Consider the following 26279-nt stretch of genomic DNA (forward strand, 5'->3'; position numbering starts at 1 on the left):
ACATATCCAAAGTATGTGCACCAACGCTCAGACCTATTCACGCTGAGATTAATTTGAACTTTATCATTTTAACTTTATATGCCTGGCTGGTATCCCTTTGGATTATTTTATACTACATATCACATGATAACCTATAATACAGCAAAAAGTCAGGTGGAATGCAAAACCAGTAATGCACCCAACTCTACTGACTTCTAGGTTAAAACTGACTCCAATGTTCTTTTGCCCCCTTTACATATTCTAACCCAAAAACACAGGGAACTGAAATATCTGGTTTGAAAGGGAATTGTCTTTTAATATCTAAACCCAAAGGTCAAACTTAAAATCGGCAGTTGTTAATATCCTGAAAATAACAAGTGTTTGTACAGACTTCAAAGGTGCACATGCTATTATACCTCCACTTTTCCTATATTGTTGAATTGTAAATGAATATGTACATATCTTGAGGATGTTCATCCTTTTAATAGTCGCACTTAGCCTAAGAATACTGCTCCTTCACAGCAGGGTCTTCAGATTTCATTTTCAGTTTGCCTTATGTTGAATACAACTCAAATGAGGCACATTACCCCAAGCTAGGTTTTTCACCAGAAATCTAATCTCGATGCTTAACTGGGCCTTTGGCTTTATGCCTAGATTCCAATAATAGAAATCATGTGCAGCTCACTTACTCAGTATGATATAGCTGTGAATGATTATTGAGTGTATTACATGTTTAAATTGGCCTTTGCATAAATTTTGTTTATAAAGATGTATTCCGACAGAGTAGATAACTTCCTATGTGCACTTTCTTTGCTAATTAAACATGGGTGAATATCATTAACTGAAATTACAGAAGCAATTGGTTAAATCTGGTTTTACTGCCCTGTTAGCAATGGTGCACATTTTTTAAGCAGCATAGGGTGCAGATAACCTGAACCACGAGGACAGCGATCACAGACTTTCATGAGCTATAACACGTATACTGTTTGCAATCTGCTTTCATTGGAATTTAACCAAGGTTTTCAGGATTACTCCCAGTCTTCCAAACTCAAGACTACTTCCATCGGTGAATCAGTCGTCTACTCGGCCTCAAGAGTTCCAGGTACAACCACCCAACCAGTTGCTGATGCTGTTGGATTGTTCTGTCAGCTGCTCTACCTGAACAGTGACACAAAACAGTGCAAAGAAACAGCTAGCTAGAGTTTCAATGAATAGCCTAAAATGTGCTCCTCAATGTAGCCACCAGGGAGAATATAGGTTTGTTTAGCTTTTAGTTTAGAGAAGCTACCCTAAGAAATCATATGTATAAATTCATCTGCAGAATAAATGACTCTAAAAATGTAACTATTGTGGAGATAATGGTATCGCCTCGTTGTAGGAAATTGATCATTCTTTTTATTCTGGATTTTAATTCGTGTATTGTGTTTTTTTTTAATATATAATTTATGATGCTTTTATAAGTGATATACTAAGATTTTACATGTACTTTATGATGTTTTTTAATATGCAATGCATTTTTATGTATTGTTCCTTGTCTGGACCTTGAGTCCGAAATAAAATTTATTATAATACAGCGTGGAAACAGACCCTTGGTCCCACCGAATCAGCGCCAACCAGCTATCCCCGCACATTAACACTATCCTACACACACACACACACACACACACACTAGGGACAATTTTTATATTATACTAATTATACCGATTATACCAAGCCAATTTGCTTACAACCATACATCTTTGGAGTGTGGGAGGAAACTGGAGCACCCAGAGAAAACCCATGTGGTCACAGGGAGAATATACAATCTCTGTACAGACAAGCATCTGTAGTTAGGATTGAACCTGGGTCTCTGGCACTGTGAGGCAGTAACTCTACCACTGCCACCCTGGTGTTAATGGTGTTGTATTTGGTATTAATAAAATACGAACTTTTTGAGAACTGTGAAAAGGCTGTGCTCAGATTTTGCAATGAAATGTTTTGCTTGGATTCAGGAGTCCTTACAATGGGAGTGTATGGGATGTGGTTTGCTGCACTGGAATTTTATGCTTGGATACAATTATCCTTGGATCAGGTCGAGGTTTATCTTACGTCGGCTAGATCCTAAAAACAGGATAGCGCTGTTAGGCAATGTGAGGAGAAGTTCCCAACATTGTTCCTCTGAATAATCAGTGTTTATAATTACCATATCATGAGATGGGGGGGGGAAGGGCTGTGGGATTATCATGCATTCATTATTATTTGATGAATTGCATATTGTTCGGCTGTGACATCTTTAATCGGAGTGCTTTTCCTAGGTGGAGAGACAATGTAACAATTGTCATAAAACTGTCACCAAGCCAAACAATTGCTTCCCAAAGGAAGGAGACTGAAATGTGAAAGGTCTGATTCAGACCAGGTGCCAATGGAGACACCAAGACTAAAGGAGGCATTACGAAATCTATAGAAATTTTGTTTCTTTTTTTAAAAAATGACGAGTTATGCGAGTCTCCATTGAAACCAGCAAGTATGTCATGTTACAATGGCAAATTAGTGCAAGTGGTCAGTGTGGTCACCGGTACGTGGGACATTACAATGATTACAGTCTCCAGCCAGCAGAACAATGCAGCATCCAGTTAATAGAACTATTCAATGACGGCAAGTTCCGGGAAACAAAACAATTAGTGACAGGGAGGTTACCCCTTCCAGCCAGCATCTCAGAGTGGGATGTAGAATGGGTCCCGATTATGCCACTGGCTCAAATACTCAGTTAGGAGGACCCTGTGACGAGTAACCTTGCTGCCTGTTACTGGAACAAGCCACCAGTCAGTCCTGATGAGAAACGTCGCCCATCCATTGCCTCCACAGATGCTGCCTGACCCGCTGAGTTCTCCAGCGCTTTGTTTTGCTCAAGCCATCAATCAGATTTGGAATGCTTTAGCTGAACCACCTTTCATCCCCCCCCCCCCCCCCCCCCCCAATCCATCTTTGTGTTCTTCCAAGTTTGGAGGGGGCAGAGGTTCTAAAAGAAAGTTAACCTCTGGTGTTGGAGAAAGGATTAAATGACCATTTTATTCTGCTGAAGTTATGAAATGGATAATATGGTATCAGCAAACTCTAATGCATTTCCCCTGGGATACCTAGAAACATAGATACCTCTCCATTGACTTCATACTTACTAACCAGGAACACAATATGCTGTCACAATCAGAATTAAATCAACATGGCAACCACAGTATTTCAGCAATCTGAGAGACATTTCAGTTCAATAAACTATACTAAAATTGACCATTAAACTTCATCTGAAGAAGGGTCTCGACCCAAAGCATCACCCATTCCTTCTCTCCAGAGATGCTGCCTGCCCCGCTGAGTTAATCCAGCATTTTGTGTCCACTTTAATTAAACGAAAGTTGTGCTTATAGATTTGTAGGCAACGAGGTATCAATTAGTACAATCATGAATGTAGGGTTCAAATCTTGTTTCCGTTCTCTCTCTGTAAATGCTGCCTGACCGGCAGAGGATTTTAATTCCTATTTCATGTTCCCATAGCTGTTACTCAGTTGCAAACAGCACAGCCAAACAACAGAGAAAAGCCAAACAACAAAAAATTGATCTGAATTGAATTTAATTAAAAAGAATGCGATCGTGGAATGCAAACAGAAAATATCAAGTGATTTACATGAAAAAAAAGACAGGGTTTATCACTTTGTTTGCATTGAAAGATGGTTGCTAGGCTTCCAGTCAGAACTAAAACTTTTCTTTGATTCTATTTTTCTTTAAAACTGGAGGTGTGAAAGGTAGGTAAGGAGACCAGTGTTTATTCTGGAGTACAAAAGGTTCCTATTCTGCCTTTGTCCTACATTCATAATAAAGCTTTCTGTGCTGTATCAGGGAGAGATTGCTCCTTTTCAAAAGCAAGACATAGGTGACTAAAATCAGATTGAAAGCTAACATCCAATCTGAGACTCACACAAAGTGCCATCGCTTGCTTTTATCACCTCACAGCTGCAGAGAAATAATGCAGCTCCACATTACCCCAAGATAACTATCAAATAGTTCCAAGCCTTATCTGAAGACCTCCTACTTGCAGCTGTCTGTGTGTATAAGTGCATACAAGAGGCTTACTCCTGGCCTTATTCCAGCAGGACACTTGGTAACATAAATCTACTCGAGGCTCAACCTTACCAAGCAAGAGTTCTCACTAGTTGCCGCACCCCGCTACTTTAAGGCACGGCTGAGCGGTGTTGAATTTAGCAGGCAAGCTCATGTAATTATAATTAAAGGCTAACAATCACCACTGATCGAGTGTCTCTGTTTCACTCTTGATACTGAAAGACTGTCCTCGCACAAAGAAGTTGTTCAGTGGGTGACGAGTGGTGCTTGTTCATTACTTTGCCATTTCTTTGCCCCAGATGGAAGAGGCAGAGAAACAGAAACTGCCAGGGGCACTTGAGTCAGTTCCTCAACAGCCAGGTACTTCAACAAACTCCCTCCAGTCAAAAATGACTAGTGTTCAGTCTGTTATAATCAACTATTAAATATTCCATTGCTGGTTTTCATTCAGCATTCCTTCTGTATCTCTGGGCATCAGCCATTATAATTACTGTGTAACTCTCGAACATACTTCATTATTCTGCCTGAGTTCATGTTTCCCACAGTGTTTACAGCTGTGCTATCACCTGTACATCTAAAATGAAGGGACACAACTCTCAGTCACTTTTCCTCACAGATTCACCATTCACTCACATCTGTTTTCTCCCACAGAAGAAAGAAAACAAGGAAATAAGCTTTTAGTCACAGTTGGCAGTTGATGGAGTGGAGGGGAGGGTATGAGAGAAACAGAGGGTTAACCATTAGAAAAATCAGTGCAATTTGCCCACTCAGTCACATAAGCCCAGAATCAACAAGGGGCCATTCATATTTTAGCAACTTGCCCTTCAACCACCTATTTTGAGATTTGGATCAGCCCTGTGGACCTGTTGGGTAACTTGAATTAGATGAGATTTTCATCTGAACTGCTTTGACATTTTATATGATCATTGTACCGCAAAACTATTTTACAAATGAGCTGTCAAGATTCCTAATCCTTCCCACAAAGTTCACTGTTGGGGACACTTCATCTCAGCACTAGACCCTGAAATTAAAATAAAAGGTTGCTGATCACAAAATGAGTGAACACAGTAGTCTGGGTGTTTTCTTAACGCTGTTGTACAAAAGTTGCAGTGGAGTTAAATTGACGATTTTTCACCCTGGAATGCCCGTGTTAGTATTCTTCATTAGCTTTCAATAACTAACAATATTTGCTTCCATAAGCATTTAAAACAAGTAATGACACCAATCAGAACCCTAACAATATTTGCTTCCATAAGCATTTAAAACAAGTAATGATTTCCTTCGCTCCATAGACACCAATCAGAACCCTAACTAAATATTTTAAAAAGTGTCCAAGACTGGATACAAATTTTACAACGTCTGTCACAAGGTATTTCACGGTCTGTCATTTTAAATAATCTTCCCTAGAAGATATCGGCTCATTTTCCTCTCTGCTTTGGACTTTTCACTCTGCAAATATATTTGTCAAACTTTATAAAGGAATGAAAATATTGTTATAATTACAGCAACAAATACCTTCCTTTCAGCACCTTGCCCTGGGGTTGATTCTATGCCCTGAGCCCATCCATAACATCATCATCACATCTGAGGCCAATCTGAGTTTGGGATTATCTAGCCAACCATCACAATTTTAAAATCTGAGCATCACATCTGAAAAGTACTTTAAAATTAACTGGTCAACAATTACTGTAAGGTAGACTTCACTGATGCAAATATCAATTGTAATTTTTTGAAAGGAATAATAAAAGTTTGTAACTTCAAGTTGTTCAGTAAAACCAGCTTAATTTATGTACAGAATCATTGTTCTTCTTGCCATGTGTCCATCCATCACACGGACCAGACTTCCCACCATTGACTCCATCTACCCTTCACGGTGTCTTGGAAGAAGAGCCAACATAATCAAAGACTTGTCCCACCCTAATCATTCCTTCTTCTCCCTGCTGCCATATGACAGAAAGCACAGAATCTTGAAAGTGTGTACCACCAGACTCAGGAACAGCTTCTTCCCTTCTGTTATCAGGCTTCTGAACAGTCCTTCCATTTGCTAGGGCACTGTCCAATTCACCTCTGCCCCAATGTGGACATTGGACTTTGTCCATGTAGCTGATTTGCAACAATGCTGAGAACTATGTGCTGCACTCCGTACCTTCCACTTTGAGCCATCTATTGTACTTGAGTTTGACTTGATTGCATTTATGTATGATATATCTGATCTGTTTGGACAGCACACAAAATAAAGCTTTTCACTGTACCTATACATATGACAATAATAAATCTGAAGCTAAAACCTAAAGCTAAAGAGATCTTAGGTACCCCTTCAACTCACAGACCATCCAGTCATGCTAATGTATCTCTAGTTCTTCGCTGTTGTTGGGTCTAAGTCATGAATCTCCTGACAATCTGGTGGCCCGTTAGTGTAGGAACGAACTGCAGATGGTGGTTCACACCGAAGATAGACATAAAATGCTGTAGCAACTAGCGGGTCAGGCAGCTGTAGCAACTAGCGGGTCAGGCAGCTTCTCAGGGGTAAAGGAACAGATGATGTTTTGGGTGAAGAAGGGTTCTGACCCAAAACGTCACCTGTTCCTTTTCTCCAGAGATGCTGTCTGGCCCATTGAGTTACTACAGCATTTTGTATCTCTCTTCGGTCTAAACCACCATCTGCAGTTCTTTCCTACACACTCCAGCATTTTATGTCCATCTTAGGTGGTCAATTAAAACTGATACAGACAGGCTAGACTGAATGGTTTCTTCTGTGTTTATGTTCAATGTCATTCTATGAATATTCAACTCTACCCATTATCAACAAACTCAGCACTTGCTAACTATGTAATGCAGTTTGTCTGTGTGAAACAGACTAACCATGAACTGAATTGTCATTACTTCAAAACAAATATTTAAATGTAAAAATTCTTAATCAAAACGTAATTGCTATGTATAGCTTGCATAATCCTCAAAGGCTGCAATATGAATCTTACCTTATTGATTCCTCCAATGTTTGTTATTAATTACAGTGGATGTCCCGCTAATCAATAATGTACAAACCTGTGTACTTTAACAAAGAATGGTCTCGCAACTGGTGATCAACATAATTAACAGGACCAGATTACCTTTATTTCCCTTCTCCTGTGCCCAATGTATACATTATTAATCATTAATAAAGAGGATGTTATTTATTAAGTTGAGTAATCTTTAATATGGATTGCAATATTGATGAAAATTAAAGATAGACACAAAATGCTGGAGTAACTCAGCGGGACAGGCAGCATCTCTGGAGAGAAGGAATGGGTGACGTTTTGGCTCGAGACCTTTCTTCAGACTGAGTCTGAAGAAGGATCATGACCCAAAATATCACAGTTTAAGAATGAGGGGTAGGCCATTTAGGAATGAGATGAGGACAAAAGCTTTTTCACCCAGTTGTGAATCTGTGGAATTCTCTGCCACATAAGGCAGTGGAGGCCAATTCACTGGATGTTTTCAAGAGAGAGTTAGATATACTGTAGCTCTTAGGGCTAATGGATGCAAGGGATATGAAGGGAAAACAGGAATGGGGTACTAATTTTGGATGATCAGCCATGATCAATACTGAATGGTTGAAAGGGCCGAATGGCCTCCTCCTGCACCTATTTTCTATGTTTCTATGTACGGCACACCAAACGTAGAGCAAACCAAACTGCTTTATTGAATGGGGCCAGAAGTCACAGAAGGCACAGCATCACTAACAGTAATGTGCTGGTTATGAAGAAAGACTGGATAGACTTGGTTTATACTCTCTAGAATTTAGAAGATTGAGAGGGGATCTTATAGAAACTTACACTTAAGGGGTTGGACAGGCTAGATGCAGGAAGATTGTTCCCGATGTTAGGGAAGTCCAGGACAAGGGGTCACAGCTTAAGGATAAAGGGGAAATCCTTTAAAACCGAGATGAGAAAACTTTTTTCACACAGAGAGTGGTGAATCTCTGGAACTCTCTGCCACAGAGGGTAGTTGAGGCCATTCATTGGCTATATTTAAGAGGGAGTTAGATGTGGCCCTTGTGGCTAAGGGGATCAAAGGGTATAGTGAGAAGGCAGGTACGGGATACTGAGTTGGATTGTCAGCCATGATCATATTGAATGGCGGTGCATTCTCGAAGGGCCGAATGGCCTACTCCTGTACCTAATTTCTATGTTTCTATGTTTCTAAGTATCGCCTCATTTGGCAGTGGGGCATTTCCACAAGTGGGTGACTTGTCATGCCAGTCAGAACATTAACTATTTTACTTGTAAACGCTACGGTGAATATGAATACAGCATTCAAGGAATAATTAAAGGTGTGAAGATACAGAGGGAAATGTTGATTTATGTCATTCACCACAAAAATTATGAGATCTAAGGTCGGCACGGTGGCATAGTTGAGCTAATGCCGTACAGTGCCAGAGACGCGGGTTTGATTTTGACTACGGGTGCTTTGTCTTTAGAGTTTGTACATTCTCCCCTTGACCTGCGTGGGTTTCCTCAGAGATCTTCGGTTTTCACCCTCTCTCCAAAAACGTACAGGTTTGTAGGTTAATTAGCTTTGTATAAAAGTAAAATTGTCCCTAGTGTGTGTAGGGTAAGTGCTAATGTGTGGGGATCACTGGTCGCTGTGTACTTCAGTGGGCTGAAGGGCCTGTTTGTTTCTCCCTGTATCTCTAAACTAAACGAAACAAAATTAAACAAAAGTAAACTAATAATTATGTTGAATGGCATGGGACGCTTTGGATTGTAAATCAATCACTCACAAGGTATAAATTTAAAATCACAATTGAAATACTGAAGGAATATGTGAGGCTTCTGAGGCTTTTTCCAATCCAATTTCTAGGTAACCGTGTCTTAATAAACACACTGATTTGTTATGACATGGTTGCCTAGAAATTGGATTGGGAAGATAAAACTCTTCTGTTCGTTTTTTTTACAAGTAAATCATACCTGATTTACTTATTAAAAAAACGGGCCCTTTGGCCCACTGTGTCTGTGCCGCCTTGCGACCAGTGCACTACACCAGCATACTAGCACTATCCTACACACTAGGTACAATTTACAGTTTTTTCTGAAGCCAATTAACTTACAAACCCACATGTCTTTGAAGTATGGGAGGAAACTGGAGCACCCCGGGCAAACCCACGTGGTCACGGCAAGAACGTAAACCTCCACACAGACAGCACCGGTAGTCAGGATTGAACCTGGGTCTCTGGCGCTGTAAAGCAGCAACTCTACTGCCTCACCGCTGTGGTCAGTTATGAATGACACCACCATAGATCTCATATTTTCTTCCTATCTGAAAAGTCACCCATCCTTTTTCTCCAGAGATGCTGCCTGACCCGCTGAGTTACTCCAGCACTTTGTGTCTATCTTTGGTATAAACCAGGCTTGATGCAGGAAGATTGTTCCCGATGTTGGGGAAGTCCAGAACAAGTGGTCACAGTTTAAGGATAAGGGGGAAATCTTTTAGGACCGAGATGAGGAAAACCTTTTTCACACAGAGAGTGGTGAATCTCTGGAATTCTCTGCCACAGAAGGTAGTTGAGACCAGTTCATTGGCTATATTTAAGAGTGAGTTAGATGTGGACCTTGTGGCTAAAGGGATAGGGGGGTATGGAGAGAAGGCAGGAACAGGATACTGAGTTGGATGATCAGCCATGATCATATTGAATGGCGGTGCAGGCTCGAAGGGCCGAATGGCCTACTCCTGCACCTATTTTCTATGTTTCTATGTTTCTATCTGCAGTTCCTTCCTACTCATCTATGTTCTGCCCATGTCTTGGAAATTATATAAACAACATTCTTCACATGTACTGTATTTTTTGTGCCTGAAACACCAGAATTATTTTTTAAAAGGAAGAGACCTTGGATACAGGAGTGAAATTGAGGTGTCGGGAAGACTAAGGAATTGTTGATACTAGAAACTTCAGCAATTTACTGGAGGAACTCAGCAGGTTCTCTGTGGATGCAGTGGACAGGTGGCGTTTTGGGTCAGGGTACTTCTTCATATCCAGTCCTGAGGCAAAGTATCGCCTGTTGTGGAGGCACATTTCAGTGAAGATAGCCGAAGGTTAGCCTTTGATAATGGAGAGTAGAGTTTAGGGCAGGAACAAGCATCACTAAGAGAAAGAGGATAAGAATGTAACGCTGATGTAGATTTCCCCACCCCATCTACATCGAGGAAGTGGAATGTGGACCGCAAGGTGTAAACAAAATTGATTGGCGAGGAACAGTGCAAATAGTTGAAAGAGACCATGTACCATGAATGCGTTTAACCCTGTGATGAGGAATCAGTTCTGCCAGTTCTGGATTATCTCAATGGTCTTGGCAGTGAGGACAACATAGCAAAGAGAACACAGCTTCCTTGGTCAAGGAGTGGCACGGTGGCGCATCGGTAGAGTTGCTGCCTTAAGGCGCCAGAGACCCGGGTTTGATCCTGACTACGGGTGCTGTCTGCAGAGAGTTTGTACGTTCTCCCTGTGACAGCGTGGGTTTTCCCTGGATGCTCCGGTTTCCTCCCACACTCCAAAGACGTACAGGTTTGTAGGCTAATTGGCTTCAGTAAAATTGTAAACTGTCCCTAGTCACACCATAGTTACGTTTATTTATATAGCACATTTAAAAAACAACTCTCGTTGGCCAAAGTGCTTTACATTTGTTATAAGAATAATATAAACAAACAAACTACATACACATATACATATAGCCCTCGCTCAGTGGACGTCAGGAAAGGCTTGGGAGTATAGATAAGATTTTAGTCTTGATTAAAGGAGTCGATGGAGGGGGCAGTTCTGATGGGAAGGGGGATGCTGTTCCACAGTCTAGGAGCTGCAACCGCAAAGGTGCGGTCGCCCCTGAGCTTCTGCCTAGACCACGGAATATTCAGCAGCTCCAAGTCGGCCGATCTGAGGGACCTGGAGGTGAAGTGGTGGGTGAGAAGACTTTTAATGGAGGGGGCAAGCCCATTGAAGGCATTGTAGACATAGAGGAGGGTCTTGAAATGTACACGGAACCGCACAGGGAGCCAGTGGAGAGAGGCCAGGATCGGGGTGATGTGGTCCCTTTTTCGGGTGCCCGTCAGGAGTCTCGCTGCGGCGTTTTGGACCAGTTGCAGGCGGGACAGGGAAGATTGGCTGATGCCAGTGTAAAGAGAGTTGCAGTAATCTAGGCGGGAGGAGATAAATGTGTGGATGACTAAGGAAGCTTTGTGTGTAGGAAAGTGTCAGTATGCGGGGATTGCAGGTCGGCACAGACTCGGTGGGCTGAAGGGCCTGTTTCCATGCTGTATCTCTAAACTAAACTAAAAAGGCAAGGCAAAGGTAAGACAGAAACATATTTGAGCAGTGGTTTGTAACTTCAAGGGGGCAAATTTGAAAATGGACCAGTTGTTGAAGTACATGCTCGGAACTGAATAGAAAAGCAAGATTATATATTAGTGTTTACTCCAGGTAAGTAGCTAAAAAACTGATAAGACAATTCCTTATAGGAAGATTTAGGATTTTTGCTAACCAATAGATGCATTGGCTTGCCACTCATCTAGGAGTTGATTAGTCTGATATTCGGTCAATTTAACAGCAAAGGTCAAAGGTCTAAGGTCAAAAGGAGTCACAGGTGGAATAGCTGAGTTTTGCAAAATGTGGCCCAGCATCATTGTTCCAGCCAATACATTGATAATACTTGGATTAAAGAATAAGGCTTGGATTAAAGAATAAAGAATAAGAAACAGTATGTATAGTTAAAAGTAGAGGAAAAATATGTGTAAACCATTAAAGTATAGGTTATATTTTCCTTGACTTGTAACCTCCTTTTAAGTAAATTGGTGTAAAATTCGACATGAGTGTTTGGCTAATTTGTGCTATCCCAAAGATTAAACAATAAAACGAGACTGCCCGGACCTTAGCAGACATCTCTGTAAGTGTCTTTTATCTTGTCAGCAATTCCCCAGTGCACATCATTAGCAGAATGCCAGAAAGGTGTGAATAAGCTGTTTTTCCTGACCACTCCCAAACGGAATTCAAGATAACAGTTAAGTAATGCAAACAAAGATCATAGCTGTCTGGAGGACAGTCCGCTCGCTCAGCTGCAGTGTTAGGTCTGTGACAATAAAAGAATTAGTCATGAGTGTGTGTGTGATTCCAAAGAACTGGTAAAGGCTGGTAAAGTAATTGACTGACTCAGTAACAATCATCATTAAAGTATGAGAAACAGGAAAAGGGACATCCTTATCTGTTGCTACAAAAACTGATGAGACTTCGACTACTTTTTTTCCTAAACACATTGCGGACATGAAAATGGCTATATTTTTGTTGGCTATACTTGTGGAGAATTATCATGCTTTTATGGATTTCCCCTTATGGAATTATGGAACCTCTATGTGGATGTTGCCAGGGCTCAAGGACCTGAGCTATAGGGAGAGGTTGGGCAGGCCAGCATTTTTTACGCAAAACGCAGGAGGCTGAGGTGTGATCTTATCGAGGTGCATAAAAGCATGAGGGGAATAGATGGGGTGATTGTGCGGAATCTTTTATTCGGAATTTACATAATCAAGAACCAGAGGACATAGGGGTTTTTAATAGGATTCAAAGTGGAATGAATAGGTGACGTTTTGGGTCGGGACTCTTCTTCAGTCTGAAGATCTGAAGAAAAGTTCCTAACTGAAATTTCACCTATCAATGTTCTTCACAAATGCTGCCTGGCCTGCTGAGTTACTCCAGCACTTTGTGTCTCTTTGTGTAAACCAGCATCTGCAGTCCCTTGTATCTAAGATTTAATAGGAACCCGAGGGGTGACTTTTTTTAACTCAGAGGGTGATGGGTATATGGAACGAGCTGCAGAAGAGGCATATGAGGCAGGTAATATAACAGCGTTTAAAATACACTTGGACAGGAACATGAGTAGAAAATAATTTGTAGAATGTGGGCACAAGCAAATGGAACTAGCATAGATGGGGCATCTAGGTTGACATGGACAAGTTGGGCTGAAGGGCATGTGTCTGTGCTGTAACACTGTACTAAAATAGTAGATGATGAATGTATCAATGAAAAAAAATCCTCTCTAAATAAAGTGAATCAGATGTTTAATGAATTGTAGTGACCAATCACATCTAACATTCTTCAGGTTAGGGAATTTCTGCAACTGGTGCATTTGGTGGTCCCACAAGCTGCACCCAAAACCAAACACACTTTGTATTTGTGTAGGAAGGAACTGCAGGTGCTGGTTTAAACCAAAGATGGACACAAAATGCTGGAGAGTAACTCAGTGGGACAGGCAGCATCTCTGGAGAGAAGGAATGGGGGACTTTTCGGGTCAAGGCCCTTCTTCAGACAGCCATTCCTTCTCCCCAGAGATGCTGCCTGTCCCAGTGAGTTACTCTCCAGCATTTTGTGTCTTAACTTTGGATTTATTTTCCCACAAGGTCCCACAAACCAATTTGCAAATCACTGGCTATTGCATATCTACCATGAACCAGGACAATTTAGCAACATTTTATGATGCTCTAAAGGCATTATTTAATATATTTATGATTTTGATTACTACAGCTGAAAATGGGTCCAATCATAAAAGGAAGTGTTTTCAATAGGTCACCAAGGATTGCGGATGCTGTAATCTTGAGCAAAACATAAAGTACTGGAGGAACTCAGCAGCCACCCAGTCCACCCATTCCACAGATGCTGCCTGACCCACTGAGTTCCTCCAGCACTTTGTGTTTTTAATTAGATTGTCTCACTCACTATATGCAAGAAACCTGGCTTCAAAGTGCAGAACATACTTTAAAAACTATACAGAATCAATTGCCAGTTTCTTTGTGCAAAGAATATACTTAAATATATATTTATGTACATTCAAAAGCTTTCAAAATGTTATTCTTGCACGTTATTAACAGATACTTCATTTTAAGATCTACCTTGATAACCCACAGGGGTGCAGTGGTAGAGTTGCTGCCTTACAGCGCCAGAGAACCGGGTTCGATCCTGACTGCGGGTGCTGTCTGTACGGAGTTTGTACATTCTCCCTGTGACCCGCGTGGGTTGTCTCCAGGTGCTCCGATTCCTCCCACATTCCAAAGACGTACAGGTTTGTAGGTCAATTGGTTTTGGTAAAAATTGGAAATTGCCCCTGGTGTGTCGGGTAGTGATAATGTACAGATTGTGGTCAGTGCAGACTCAGTTGGCCGATGGGCCAGTTTGCACTCTAAGCTACAAAAAAATGTTATGGTGAATAATCTGAATCTAGAATTTGCCCGCTTTTATGAGCAGCGACAAATTCCATCATGATTTTTCGTTTTAAACTAGGCTAAAATATTGCAGAAACTTATTTGATCTAACGGAACAGTGCTTCAAATTGTGCAATCTTTTGCTATGCTGTGGCTTATTTTTTGCTGGGAGAACACATTGAATCGAATGGAAACCCTCCCTGAGCAGCCCAGGGCCTAAGCATGTGTTTTGTGCTTGTATGTGTGAGATCTCTGGCCTGGAAATACATTGTGCAAATATTAGCATAAGAATGCTTAAGGGATTCATATGAAATTCCCTTGACTGCTATTTATATAACCCACTTAGAGTTAACAGGTTACCATTTTCATTAGAGTATGAAACAGTGGAATTCAATACCAACAAATTAACCATTCTTATGTTACTATTTAGACATGGTAATTTCAAAGCTTCTGTTTATTAATAAACTGCTTGGAATAAAGACTCGTTGTCAGAATTAATAGGAATCATTGCAAAATTCCCACTTAAAAAAAGAGAGCAAATGTCAAGACTCTCTCCATAAAGCGTGAAGCCATACTGTGCTATATTAACATACAAATGCCTGTAGACTTTTGAATGAAATTCTTTTGTCCACTGTTTTCATGTAATGTTTAGCCTATGTAATCATCATATAATGCAATTTCATTGCATAACTTATATACATTGAATGTGGTAACGTATTCTACTACTTAACAAAACAAAGGTACAAAAAATTATCCATTGGCACAAGAAGATTATTATCCTCATCTGGAAAAAAAGACATGATTAGGAAACCAAAGCTCAGCTTTGCAACAATATTATTATCTACTCTCAGATTCTGCCGCTGCCTCAGTGATCAATTTCAGGTCAGTTTCGGCCATCCATCCATCAGGCCCTACCATCACTCTGTACTTAACTTGATTTACCAACAAGCCCATCAATAATTACATTACCGTAATAAAATAAAATCAACAGTTTAGAAAGAAAACTAATCAGAATAAGAACAAGCAGATCTCACAATGAACAGGTTGAGGGGAAAGAAATATTTAGTGTAATGCAGCTAAATTTAAAAAAAAATGTTTTAATCATTCCTAAGCCCAATTTTCAATATAATCCCACCCAATGAAAAACAAATAAAGCATTCTAATAGATGAATGGTTCCCGGCTGTGGTATTGACTATAATTCAATTGTTGCTTTTGTAATTGGGTCAGTTCTTTATACATAAACTTCAAAATCTTCTGTTTATTTTGCCAGTGATATTTGTTATTAACTAATATTTTCTTCAGTTGTACTGCTGAACTTCTTCACATCTCTTTAAACGTCTGGTTTGCTGACTTTATATCATCTATTCCAACGTTATCTTAATTGCAGGACTGATCTCTTACTCTGTCACCCATTCCCATTTACCTGCCCGCCTAGTTTTAGCATCTAGCCCCCTCCTAGGTGAATCATTCTGGTTAGTACAGTAAACCAGGCCTTGTCCGTGACTTGCTACGTATTGGTAGAGGTTTCTGATTTTAATTATAGACTTTTCATATCTACATCCGTATATTTTGCATTCAGAAAACTTCACCTTTCTTCGGTACGGTCCCTTCCTCCCTTTCAAAGGCATCACTGAGTTAATCCTGAGCAGAAGATATCCCTTTATGATATGTTGTAAATCTATTGTTAACTCCTGCTACTGGATGAAGAACAACGCCAAGCAAAATGGCTTTACCTAATTGAATATTGAAACCTAATAAACTGTGATAGCCTTTTCTTTTCCATCTTTGCATGCAAGGAGCAGTTACATTTTGACAATGTTATCAACCTTTTCTGATCAATTCTGCTCTCCACCCATCTCAGCTTGCAAAACTGAAATGCTAACTCTCTTTCTTTCACCACAGATGCTGCCTGACCTGATGAGTATTTTCATGTTTTTCTGTTTGCCTATGGGATTTTAGATCTGCAATATCTTGGTTTGTTATCATCTCCTACACCTATTTCCCTTTCTACATCCTTGTCTACTTGCCCAAGGAAATGATGATTGGAATTTTAATCCACCTGCTACATCAAAGAGAAGGGTAAAGTCAAGAATGGTGATTTCTTTGACATTGTCCATGTTGCCTTATTCCACGGGAGAGACCTGTCTCAATTATATCTACCTTTATTCATCAAATGCACACAAACTGCCTCAACCAATAATTTCACTTGTCACCTTTGTACAGCCACATCTTTTGCAGTTCCCCTCTTCTATCCAATCATCCCTACTGCCATCATGCTATTAAACACTACAACTCTAAATAAGCTTTGAACTACATAGTCTTGGGGGCAATGGTTTTGTCTTTTTGCACTGTTATTGTTAGTTTGTTTGTTTTATGTGTATACTTGTAAGTATGTGTATATACAATATACTAAATGAAAAAAAATCTATATATATTTATATATTGACATTTTTTGGGTGTTTATTATATTGCTTACAGGATAGCATCTTACATTTTCCGTTGTGCTGTAAGTTAGGATTTTATCATTCTGTCTAAGTCATATGACAATGAAACACGCTGGACTCTTAACGTGCAGCCCTTTGGTGACAGTATTGCATGATAGATTTGTTTCAATATGAGCTCTGCATATATTTTTGTGTACAGGTATAGTACAGATGAACAGATTTGTAGGTTATTTGGTTTCTATAAATAGCCACTAGCGTGCAGGACATGGAGCTAGTGTATGGATGATTGATGGTTGATGTGGACAGGGTGGGCCAAAGGGCCTGTTTCCATGCTGTATCTCTAAACTAAACTATATTCTGTTTGTTGTAAAGGAAGGAACTGCAGAGACTGGTTTATATCAAAGATAGACCCAAAATGCTGGTGTAACTCAGCTTGTCAGGCAGCATCTCTGGAGAAAAAGAATAGGTGACGTTTTGTGACTATATTCTATTTGTCCTTGACCTCTCTATCTTTTCACTGGGTCTTTGCACTTAAGGTGATTTCCTCAATGCAGGCTTATTTGAACCAGCATTTCCTTTAGTGAAGCCTCATCATTACCATATGTCACACACCCAGTAACCTCCTCACCAACACATCCCCTTCCTATTGATGCCTCAGGCTGAAGTAAACTGTTCAAGCTTTTGTTCCCACTTCAACTCTATTGCAACTGCAGCCCAGTTCCACATCCAAGTCCATCCATAACCTAAGCTCTTGCTGATTAAATCTTCACTCAAAAATTAAAATGCTCTTAGTCACATTCATACAAATATACAGTGTGGAAACAGGCACTTCGGCCAAACTTGCCGACACCGGCCAACATTGTCCCAGCTCTGAAGAAGGATTTCGGCCCGAAATGTTGCCTATTTCCTTCGCTCCATAGATGCTGCTGCACCCGCTGAGTTTCTCCAGGTTTTTTGTGTAACCTTCGATTCTCCAGCATCTGCAGTTCCCTCTTAAACATTGTCCCAGCTACACTAGTCCCACCTGCCTGCGCTTGGTCCATATCCCTCCAAACCTCTCCTATCCATGTATCTGTCCAACTGTTTTTTAAATGATGAGGTAAACCCAGCCTCAACTACCTCCTCTGGCAGCTTGTTCCATACACCCACCACCCTTTGTGTGAAAAAGGTTACTCCTTGGATTCATATTAAATATTTTCCCCTTCACCATGAACCTATGCCCTCTGGTCCTCGATTTCCCTATTTTGGGCAAGAGACTGTGCATTTACCTGATCTATTCTCATAATCTTGTACACCTCTATAAGATTACTTCCCATCCTCCTGTGCTCCAAGCAATAGAGACCCAGCCTACTCAACCTCTCCCTATAGTTCACACCCTCTAGTCCTGGCAACATCCTCGTAAATCTTTTCTGAACCCTTTCAAGTTTGACTATATTTCCTATAACATGGTGCCTAAAACTGAACACAATATTCTAAATGCGGTCTTACCAACGTCTCTGCAAAATGACCTCACAACTTCTATACTCAGTAATATGACTGATGAAGGCCAATGTGCCAAAAGCCTCTTTGAACACCTTATATACCTGCGACTCCACCTTCAAGGAACCATACACCTGTACTCCTAGATACCTCTGCTCTACAACACTACCCAGAGGCCGACCATTTACAGTGTAGGTCCTGCCCTTGTTCGACGTCCCAAAATGCAACACCTCACACTTCTCTGTATTAAATTCCATCAACCATTCCTCCGCCCGCCTGGCCAATTGATCCAGATCCTGCTGCAATCTGTCACAACCATCTTCACTATCTGCAAAACCACTCACTTTTGTATCTTCAACACCATTGCTAATCCTGCCCTGTATGTTCTAATCCAAATAATTGATGTAGATGACAAATAGTAATGGGCCCATCACCGAAGAACCCTGAGGCACACCACTAGTCACAGGCCTCCAGTCCGAGATGCAACCTTCCACCATCACCCTCTGCTTCCTTCTAACTTTAATAGAGCAACACTTTCCATTTATTATCCTATCTGAAATCTAATTTATCTAAAAACGTTGGTATAAACACCTGCCACTGAATCCTACTCTCCCATCTCTCATATTCTTGCTAATAGCCATTGAGTCCTGATTCTGTAATTTACAAAGATTCAAAATACTTGTCCTGTAATGAGTTGTGTACACATTTCCTGCATAGCTCTGCACATGGAGAGGAAACTTGACTGTGCTGCCACTGCGTGTCAACTACACTGTGTCACATTTTGATAATAAATTACTAAGTAACAGATCTAAACATAAAATATGCGGACAGGATTATTAATAAGTATTGGGGATTGATCTAGTCTCCTGTACTTGCACTAAGAGAAATACAACTGAGGTCAATACAAATTCTTTACAATGCACTCTTTATATTTCATCCCATTTTCTTTTGGAAAACTATAAATTCTATTTGTATTATTAAGGTAACTATATTCATGTAGGTTCAATAACTGGAGAACGTGTAAACATGTTTTTAAAACCGTGTCATTTAAAATGTGAGTTTCTGTAACTTGGCTCTGGTTATTAAATGCTTTGCTAGTGTCTACTGTTTCTTCCCACAGACAATTTACATGCAATTAGGTTTGAGCAGCTTCTGTGGTGGGGAGACAATTTCAATGATTTGTGTGTTTTCAAACAGGAGTCGTAAAACAACAAAGAGGCAAGAGATGACAATAAGGACAACAAGAAGAAATATAATTGCTATTCTGTGAGGAAAAGAGGCATAATCTGTGTTAAACATCTACCTTATGCCACTTAACACAAGGGCAAACGGGACATAAAGATCTACAGTAGCTTTGCTATCAGATATTATGTTCTCCTCTAAGCTTTTCAATGGTGACGAACCTTTGAATCCCCGAGAGATAAAGTCAAGCAAGTATTTTCAACATACCTGATCATTTATCTGGCATGCGTCTAGGTTGTGATCATAGCTCCGTCCGAACCTGATGTATTTGAGCCAGCTCCCTATATCAGGCTGGCTGGCATCGATGCAGAACTTTACATTGCCTAACTCGTCCAAAACCTGGAAGAAAAATGTTGAGATAAAATCAATATAGACTGAGTCACAAAGGAAGCTCGAAATAAACTACGTACCTCCCACATAGCTACAGAAAAAAACATCTCGCTCATACATGTGCACATAAACACATACATGTCGCTACAGTATTGTAAGCGAAGATTTATAAATAATCCCTTTAGCTGAATGCATTTTTGGAGGTAGGTTAACATTTTGTGGGCATTTTCTGATGATAAGATGGGAGTGGAAAAGGAATCATAATTCAACTCTTTCCCTTAGGGTGGAATATAACTCTGACTTTTACTTTGCTAGGTCATGACCTCCTTCCCCTTCTTTGCCCCCAAGAAATCAACATCGATGATGCAAAGGCTTCATATCTGCATTAACCATTTATAATTACTAGGTAGCTGAGGTGATTTTTTTTTAAAGGTTCCATCAAAGATTACATTCAGCACTAACTTCACTTGAACAAATGTTTGATTGTCTGAACACAAACTGGAGAATGTGCACAATTCAATGAAAACACAATGATAGTGGTGGGTCTGCACAAACATATTTTGCTGTGTCTATCCACAAAGATGCATAAAATATTGATATTGTGCCTGCTGCTCTCATCCCCATTATTACATTGATTAGATTAAACAGGAATGAACAAAATGTTTCTGAATGGTTTAGAGGGTTAATACAGAAACTCAAGTTAATACAACATTAAAAGATTGAGATATTTTAATTGTATTTGACAATAACTCTATATGGGGAATGCTAACCTTGATGTCAACAGTAACGTTAGTCAGTTGTTTGTCAATGGCTCATTATCTTTGTGCATACATGTGTCATAAGACACAAGGGAACACACCTACAGATTTACTGCAGCCATCCACGCAATAAAAAAAACCATAACCCGTTTGCAAGTGCAAACTATTGTGCCTCCGCCCACCCCGTGGCCAGTGGGCAACATTTAATGCTTGAAATTTAATATTCAGTCCATTACTTGTGTGAGATAGTTATTGAACAAAATCAGGTCATAATATGTAACCTTCAAAACCATGCAACTTTCATGAGATTTTGGACATTTTAAAATAAGTGGCAACTGCAAACACTAACAGCTACGTCTTTTAATTGTGAAAATGAGTCTTTACCGTTGATACTGAACACACCCACACGCTTTAATAAAAAATCGCGAAGATCGGAAATACACGGAGGTACATGTGTCGAGTAGGTTTTAATGGGTTTACATGCGACTGGACCTATTGATACAGGTATGAGGGCAAGGGACATAAATACTCTGGTATTCCACCGGAATTTAGAAAAAGCGTATTAGCGTCAAAATAGACTTTCAAACCACAAATAATACATTTCAATTGGAAAGGGACTTGAGGAGGTGCAATCTTGAACCGAGCCGAGACAATGGAAATCGAAACTATCCCGACTCCATCAATGATTAAACGCTGCAATTAGTTGAAACAGCTACTTCATTTAAAACATTTCTTCCCCCGAAATATTATTTTCGTCGAAAACATATTTGCATTTCTTTTGGAAGAACTGGTTCTATCTCGCAACGACTGAAGGTTAAGAGGCTAGTCTCTGTTTACCTAACCTTCAAGTACTATAACATGCAAATCAGACAGCCTCTACAGGAGCTGCTCCAGATCATTAACTTGCAATAACTTTCAGGGACAGACTACTGTATGGTAAGGTGCTGTTAGATTAATCTTAACTGAGTAAATCCGGCCTCCTCTTTTCTCAACTGCGCAGACCCCCCCTCACAGTTTACGGAAATTACAGAAATCGAGGGCAACGGTGAAACTCCAGAAACTGCAGCCGTTCAGAACCACTTTGTGGATAAAATATTCGCGGCCTGTGATACTCTCGGCGTGGAGACAGACGACTGCCTTCACATTAACTCTCGCCACTTACAGATAGCGGGGAAGTTGTCTCCGAAAATTGAAGGAGGAGTTTTGAGTCGCGCTTTATCCAAATATGTTATGATCTATTAGTATTAAATATGTATATTGTAAAAGTATCCATGAATATTATTTATGTACCCTCTTTGCTGCGCTTCTAAAACACAATAAAACGTTGATCACCGCACATTGAGAGTGAAGATACCGTGATCTGACCTACATAAATATAGGTCATATTGGTAAACATCTGGAGCGTGGTTCCACACATCTGTATGAACTAGCTCGACACAAAATGTTGGAGTAACTCAATGGGACAGGCAGCATCTCTGGAGAAAGGGAATGGGTGATTTTTCGGGTCGAGACCCTTCTTCAGACTAGAGTCAGGGGAAGGGAAACGAGAGATATAGACGGTGATGTAGAGAGATATAGAACTAGCTGTTTATACACGGCGAGGGATGAAAATAGAAAGGTTCAGACTCTCTGTAGATAGTGCTCCTTCACCCTCTTGTTAATAATTAGATATCTGTGGCAAAGCGAAAGTGGGTGAAGCGGTAGACACATGCACAGGCCGTCAGGGACTGTGGCCGCTGTTCAAAACCGCCTCTCGTTCAGGGGCACAGACTCGTCGAAAGTGCGGCTGGTTCCACAGGTGCCGTTTTAAGCCCAGTTACATGGAAGGGCCTCGATTAGAAAGCGAGAGGTAGACAATGTAGGACGCGGGTCTGTCTCCGGTCTAAGAAGAGGAAGCTCCCGTTCCCGAGACGCCGGGGGGAGAGAGAGACAGAGACAGTGGACAAGGGCGGTCAGATGCCCCGATAATGCGGCAGGAACCCGCGGGAATTATGCAGTGTTGCACTTTATTTCTGCTTTGATGTGTTTTGTTTGGAGGGGGGTGCACGCTGTTACAGGGGGTCCATGCTCCGGGGAGTTGGCGGTGTGGAGACTCCCGTTAACCGGGAACATTTCCCACCGGGCAGGCCCATAGTAACAGCGCTGCCAGATGCGTGTGCATGTGTTGGCAGGGCGAGGGAAAGAGTCTTTTAAAATAAAAAAAAGAAAACAGGATGAAGTTTGAACGGAGAGCAACTTTCTTCCGAGTTTGCCGGCTTGTTTTAAAAGTGAGCGGCCGTGCACTTGCAGGAAACACAGGGAGAGAGAGAGAGAGAAAGAGTAAGATTTTGGTGGGAGGGGGGGAGGGAGGGAGGGAGCGGGCGGTGGGGCGAAGGGCAGCGGCCGCTCCTCGCTGCCGCTGGGGTGTGAGAGAGGGCTGGGAGCGGCGGGCCGGCGCTTACCTTCGGGATGGGACTGGACGGGGCGTTCACAGACACCAACCTGCTTCAACTGCCGTTAACACAATCCAAATCCAGTTGGTCTGGCCGCCCAGGGCTTAACTCCCGGCTGATCTTTTGCCCCCTTCCCCTCCTTCCCAGACAGCCCTGTCTCCTGCTTTGGTGGTAGTGGTGGTGGCGGTGGTGGGGGTGGGGGTGGTTGATCCCAGCCTCTACGCCGGTCTCTCTCTCTCCCTCTCTCTCTCACTGACTCACACACTAACACTCCGGGTTAGTTTATTCGGCGGGCGGCGCAGCAATGCTCGGTCAAGGCCACCAAGTTGTGAAGAATCACGGGGGTGGGGGGGGGGGGGGGGGGGGGGGGTGGGGGAAGCGGCTCCCGTGGGGATGAGTGATCCCCGTGCTGGCCCACTGGGGTGGGTGGGGGTTACAGTGGGAGGGGGCAAGTGCGGACCAGCTCCCGGCTGAGAGAGGGAGGGAGGGGGGTGGGGTGGGGGTGGTGGAGAGAGAGTTCCCTGCAAACACGCGGCTTTCCCTGGACCGAAAGCGCCCTTTTCCTTTCCCTGTCTCTCCGTCTGTCTCTTCCTTTCTTCTCGCTCTGATGAAGTGTCAGACACGTCCTCGATCGCCGAGGTCAGCGAAAGGTCGTTGTTGGAGAGCGATCTCCTGGCGAGCTCATTAAAAGACAGTAACCCGGTGACCGTTTAACATGGGCTGGATTTAAAGAGACAGCGTCCCCTCTCTTTCTCTCGCGATTGCATTACCTTCGGCTGCAAGTCAGGATACAATGAGAGCTGCCACTTAATAACGCGTCTATCAGTAGCCAACATTAGACGGGCAACGTAGCGCTGTTGCGGCCACACTAACCGGTAAAGCATTATCGAGTTATACGCCCTGTTAACACAATGGAAATCAATAACTAATCAAAATAAAAAAGAGAAAAACAGGGGCCGATTTGAACAACTTGAGAACGTGTAACGCACTTAATATAAAGAACGGTTCCGTTTGTGATTCAAGTTTGCTTAGTTAAATATGTTCCGTGAAATCTTCGAAACTTTTGTCTTTATCGGTGCCAGTTGCCCTCGCTACACTTTCATGAACAGAATTGCTGTGTGGTGCCTGAAAGGACAATTTCACGGGGAGTGCATTATACTTTGTTTTATCATTGTTTTATCCCGCACCCACCACTCCAGCTTCACAAGGTTTGTGTTTACACACATCAGTTGCTGAAATCGGATCCCTGGCCACACAGAGCTATCTCGATTTCCACTCTTACTTCAAGGTTTCCTCGACTGGAGTGGCTCTAGACCCATTGGCCTAAGGGAGCCAACACTTCAGCTGCCTCCGACTGCATTGCTCCGACTGTTACTCGGCAGTGCTGCTATTCGTTATCCTTTTGAACGGTTCGAAGTGTTTTATTCAATATATTTTTTTAAAAAATCTGTTCCCAGTGATGCAACTTTGCCCAGGGTGACTCTACCTTGGGAAAACTACGATTGGGTTGCCGGAGTGAATAAGACTGGGACAGAGTTGGGGTCATTTTCCTGCTGCCTCCAGTAACATAAAGCATCGGCGGGTAGACACGATATAGATGTTTGGCAAACTCTCCGCTGCGGAGGGATCAGAGGTGTTGATGGCAGCGTTGAGGCCGGCAGTTTTCGGTTAAAAATGTGCCAATTACTAGATAACTTTTCCATACGATAAATGCACATAAAAAAAAAAACAAGTAACACAAGTGAACACAAAGTTATTTAAAAATGTAGACGGCCTTTTAACACGGGACGTGAATTACAATGACACTGAAAATGCTTTTATCCATGCTTATTAAAATTACATATACATACCCTGGAACGAGGATTGTTAACATAACTTCAACGAGTACTTACAGAACATAAACATATTTCAGGCGGGGAGATAGATACATGCACTTAGAGATTCACATTCAGATCCACACGCTCAGAGATACATATTCATATGGCTCCTCTTCAGAAAAGCAACTCATTCAAGGACAGACAGGAAGAATAGATCAGAGGTCACGTATAGGAAAGGGATTTCCCATGAACAAACTGATCATTCAGTGTCCGTGGCATTCCGGGCTGCACCCTTGGGGTCTCTACCCCCCCCCCCCCCCCCCCCCCCCCCCCCCCCCCCTCCCCCATTGACCCCCATTGACGAGACTTCAATTATTTCATTCTGATAGCCCGGGGGATGAGCGTCCAGCTATCTGCTAATTGACTTGTTTAACATTTTACAAGGTGCTCAGACGCCGAGGCCTTTCTCCGCGCGGTTACCCTTTTTCAAGTCCAAGACCCGTTCCTCACTCTGCCACCCCAAGCCATCAGGTCAAACTGTCTCTCTGATGCTAACCCCGCGAGAGACACATTCACACACAGGGGGGACATTTTGGCTTCGTGTCATTCAGTAAAATAAATGATACTTTTCTTTGTAATAGGAAGGAACTGCAGATGCTGGTTTAGACCGAAAACAGACACAAAATGCTGGAGTAATTCAGCGGGTCAGACAGCATATCTGGAGAAAAGGAATAGGTGATGCTTCGGGTCGAGACCCTTCCTCAGACTAAGACTCAGGAGAGAAGGAAACTTTTTGTTTAAAACATTCTGATTTTTCTCAGCAGTGGCTGTAACAAAGTATTGTGAAATCTATTCCGTTTGACCTTAAACTTTTAATGAGATATATTCTGGTGGCGAAGGCGAACGACTAAAGAGAGGTGTGTGCAGATAGCACTTTTAAACTAAAGAAACGCTTCGTTCATCCATTTAAAGATATAATCATTATTTTTATTTGATGGTTATTCATAATCTGAACACAGGAGAGACTTCCAAAGCGCTTTCTGCAGCGCGCTGCACCTTATGTTTTTGGTGCAGCCTTCCTCAAGGATATTAATTATTTGTCGTGGGAAGCCGCATACAGATGATACAAACCTTGCCGAAACACCCCGAAAGTGCACGCCGAAATTGTATTACTTTAACTAACTCGCTATTCCTGACGTTGTAAGGGGGAAACAGTTCAATATTACATTTTCAGGTTCACAGTGTGTGTGTGTTTGTTTTGTTGCATGTGGAATTGTTGACGCGCGGCTTTAAATGAGACGCCAGGTATTGCCGGATAAACTCCGGGATTCCTTTGTAAATAGCACCAAAACCTGCCCAGAGATTCCCATGGCTTTCGCGCTGCTGAGAACATCCAGCGAGCCCCGGTTGCTGGCCGCCAGTTTCCTGCCGTTCCTCAAGATGTCCATTGTTGGACCTTTTTAATTCAGCAATAAATTGGGCAAGCTGGACCT

General features: G+C 41.7%; 1 protein-coding gene across 1 annotated transcript in view; it reads right to left on the bottom strand.

Annotated features, from left to right (window-relative positions):
• LOC129703274 (histone-lysine N-methyltransferase MECOM-like) overlaps positions 1–26279 on the bottom strand; it is a 703041-nt gene that overhangs the window by 94014 nt on the left and 582748 nt on the right. The window contains exon 3 of the mRNA XM_055645612.1: positions 19657–19788. Within this exon, the coding sequence (XP_055501587.1) occupies positions 19657–19788 (132 nt within the window). The remainder of the gene's footprint in view (positions 1–19656; positions 19789–26279) is intronic.

The sequence above is a fragment of the Leucoraja erinacea genome, chromosome 14, assembly GCF_028641065.1.
Source record: "Leucoraja erinacea ecotype New England chromosome 14, Leri_hhj_1, whole genome shotgun sequence".
In the NCBI taxonomy this organism is placed as follows: domain Eukaryota; kingdom Metazoa; phylum Chordata; class Chondrichthyes; order Rajiformes; family Rajidae; genus Leucoraja; species Leucoraja erinaceus.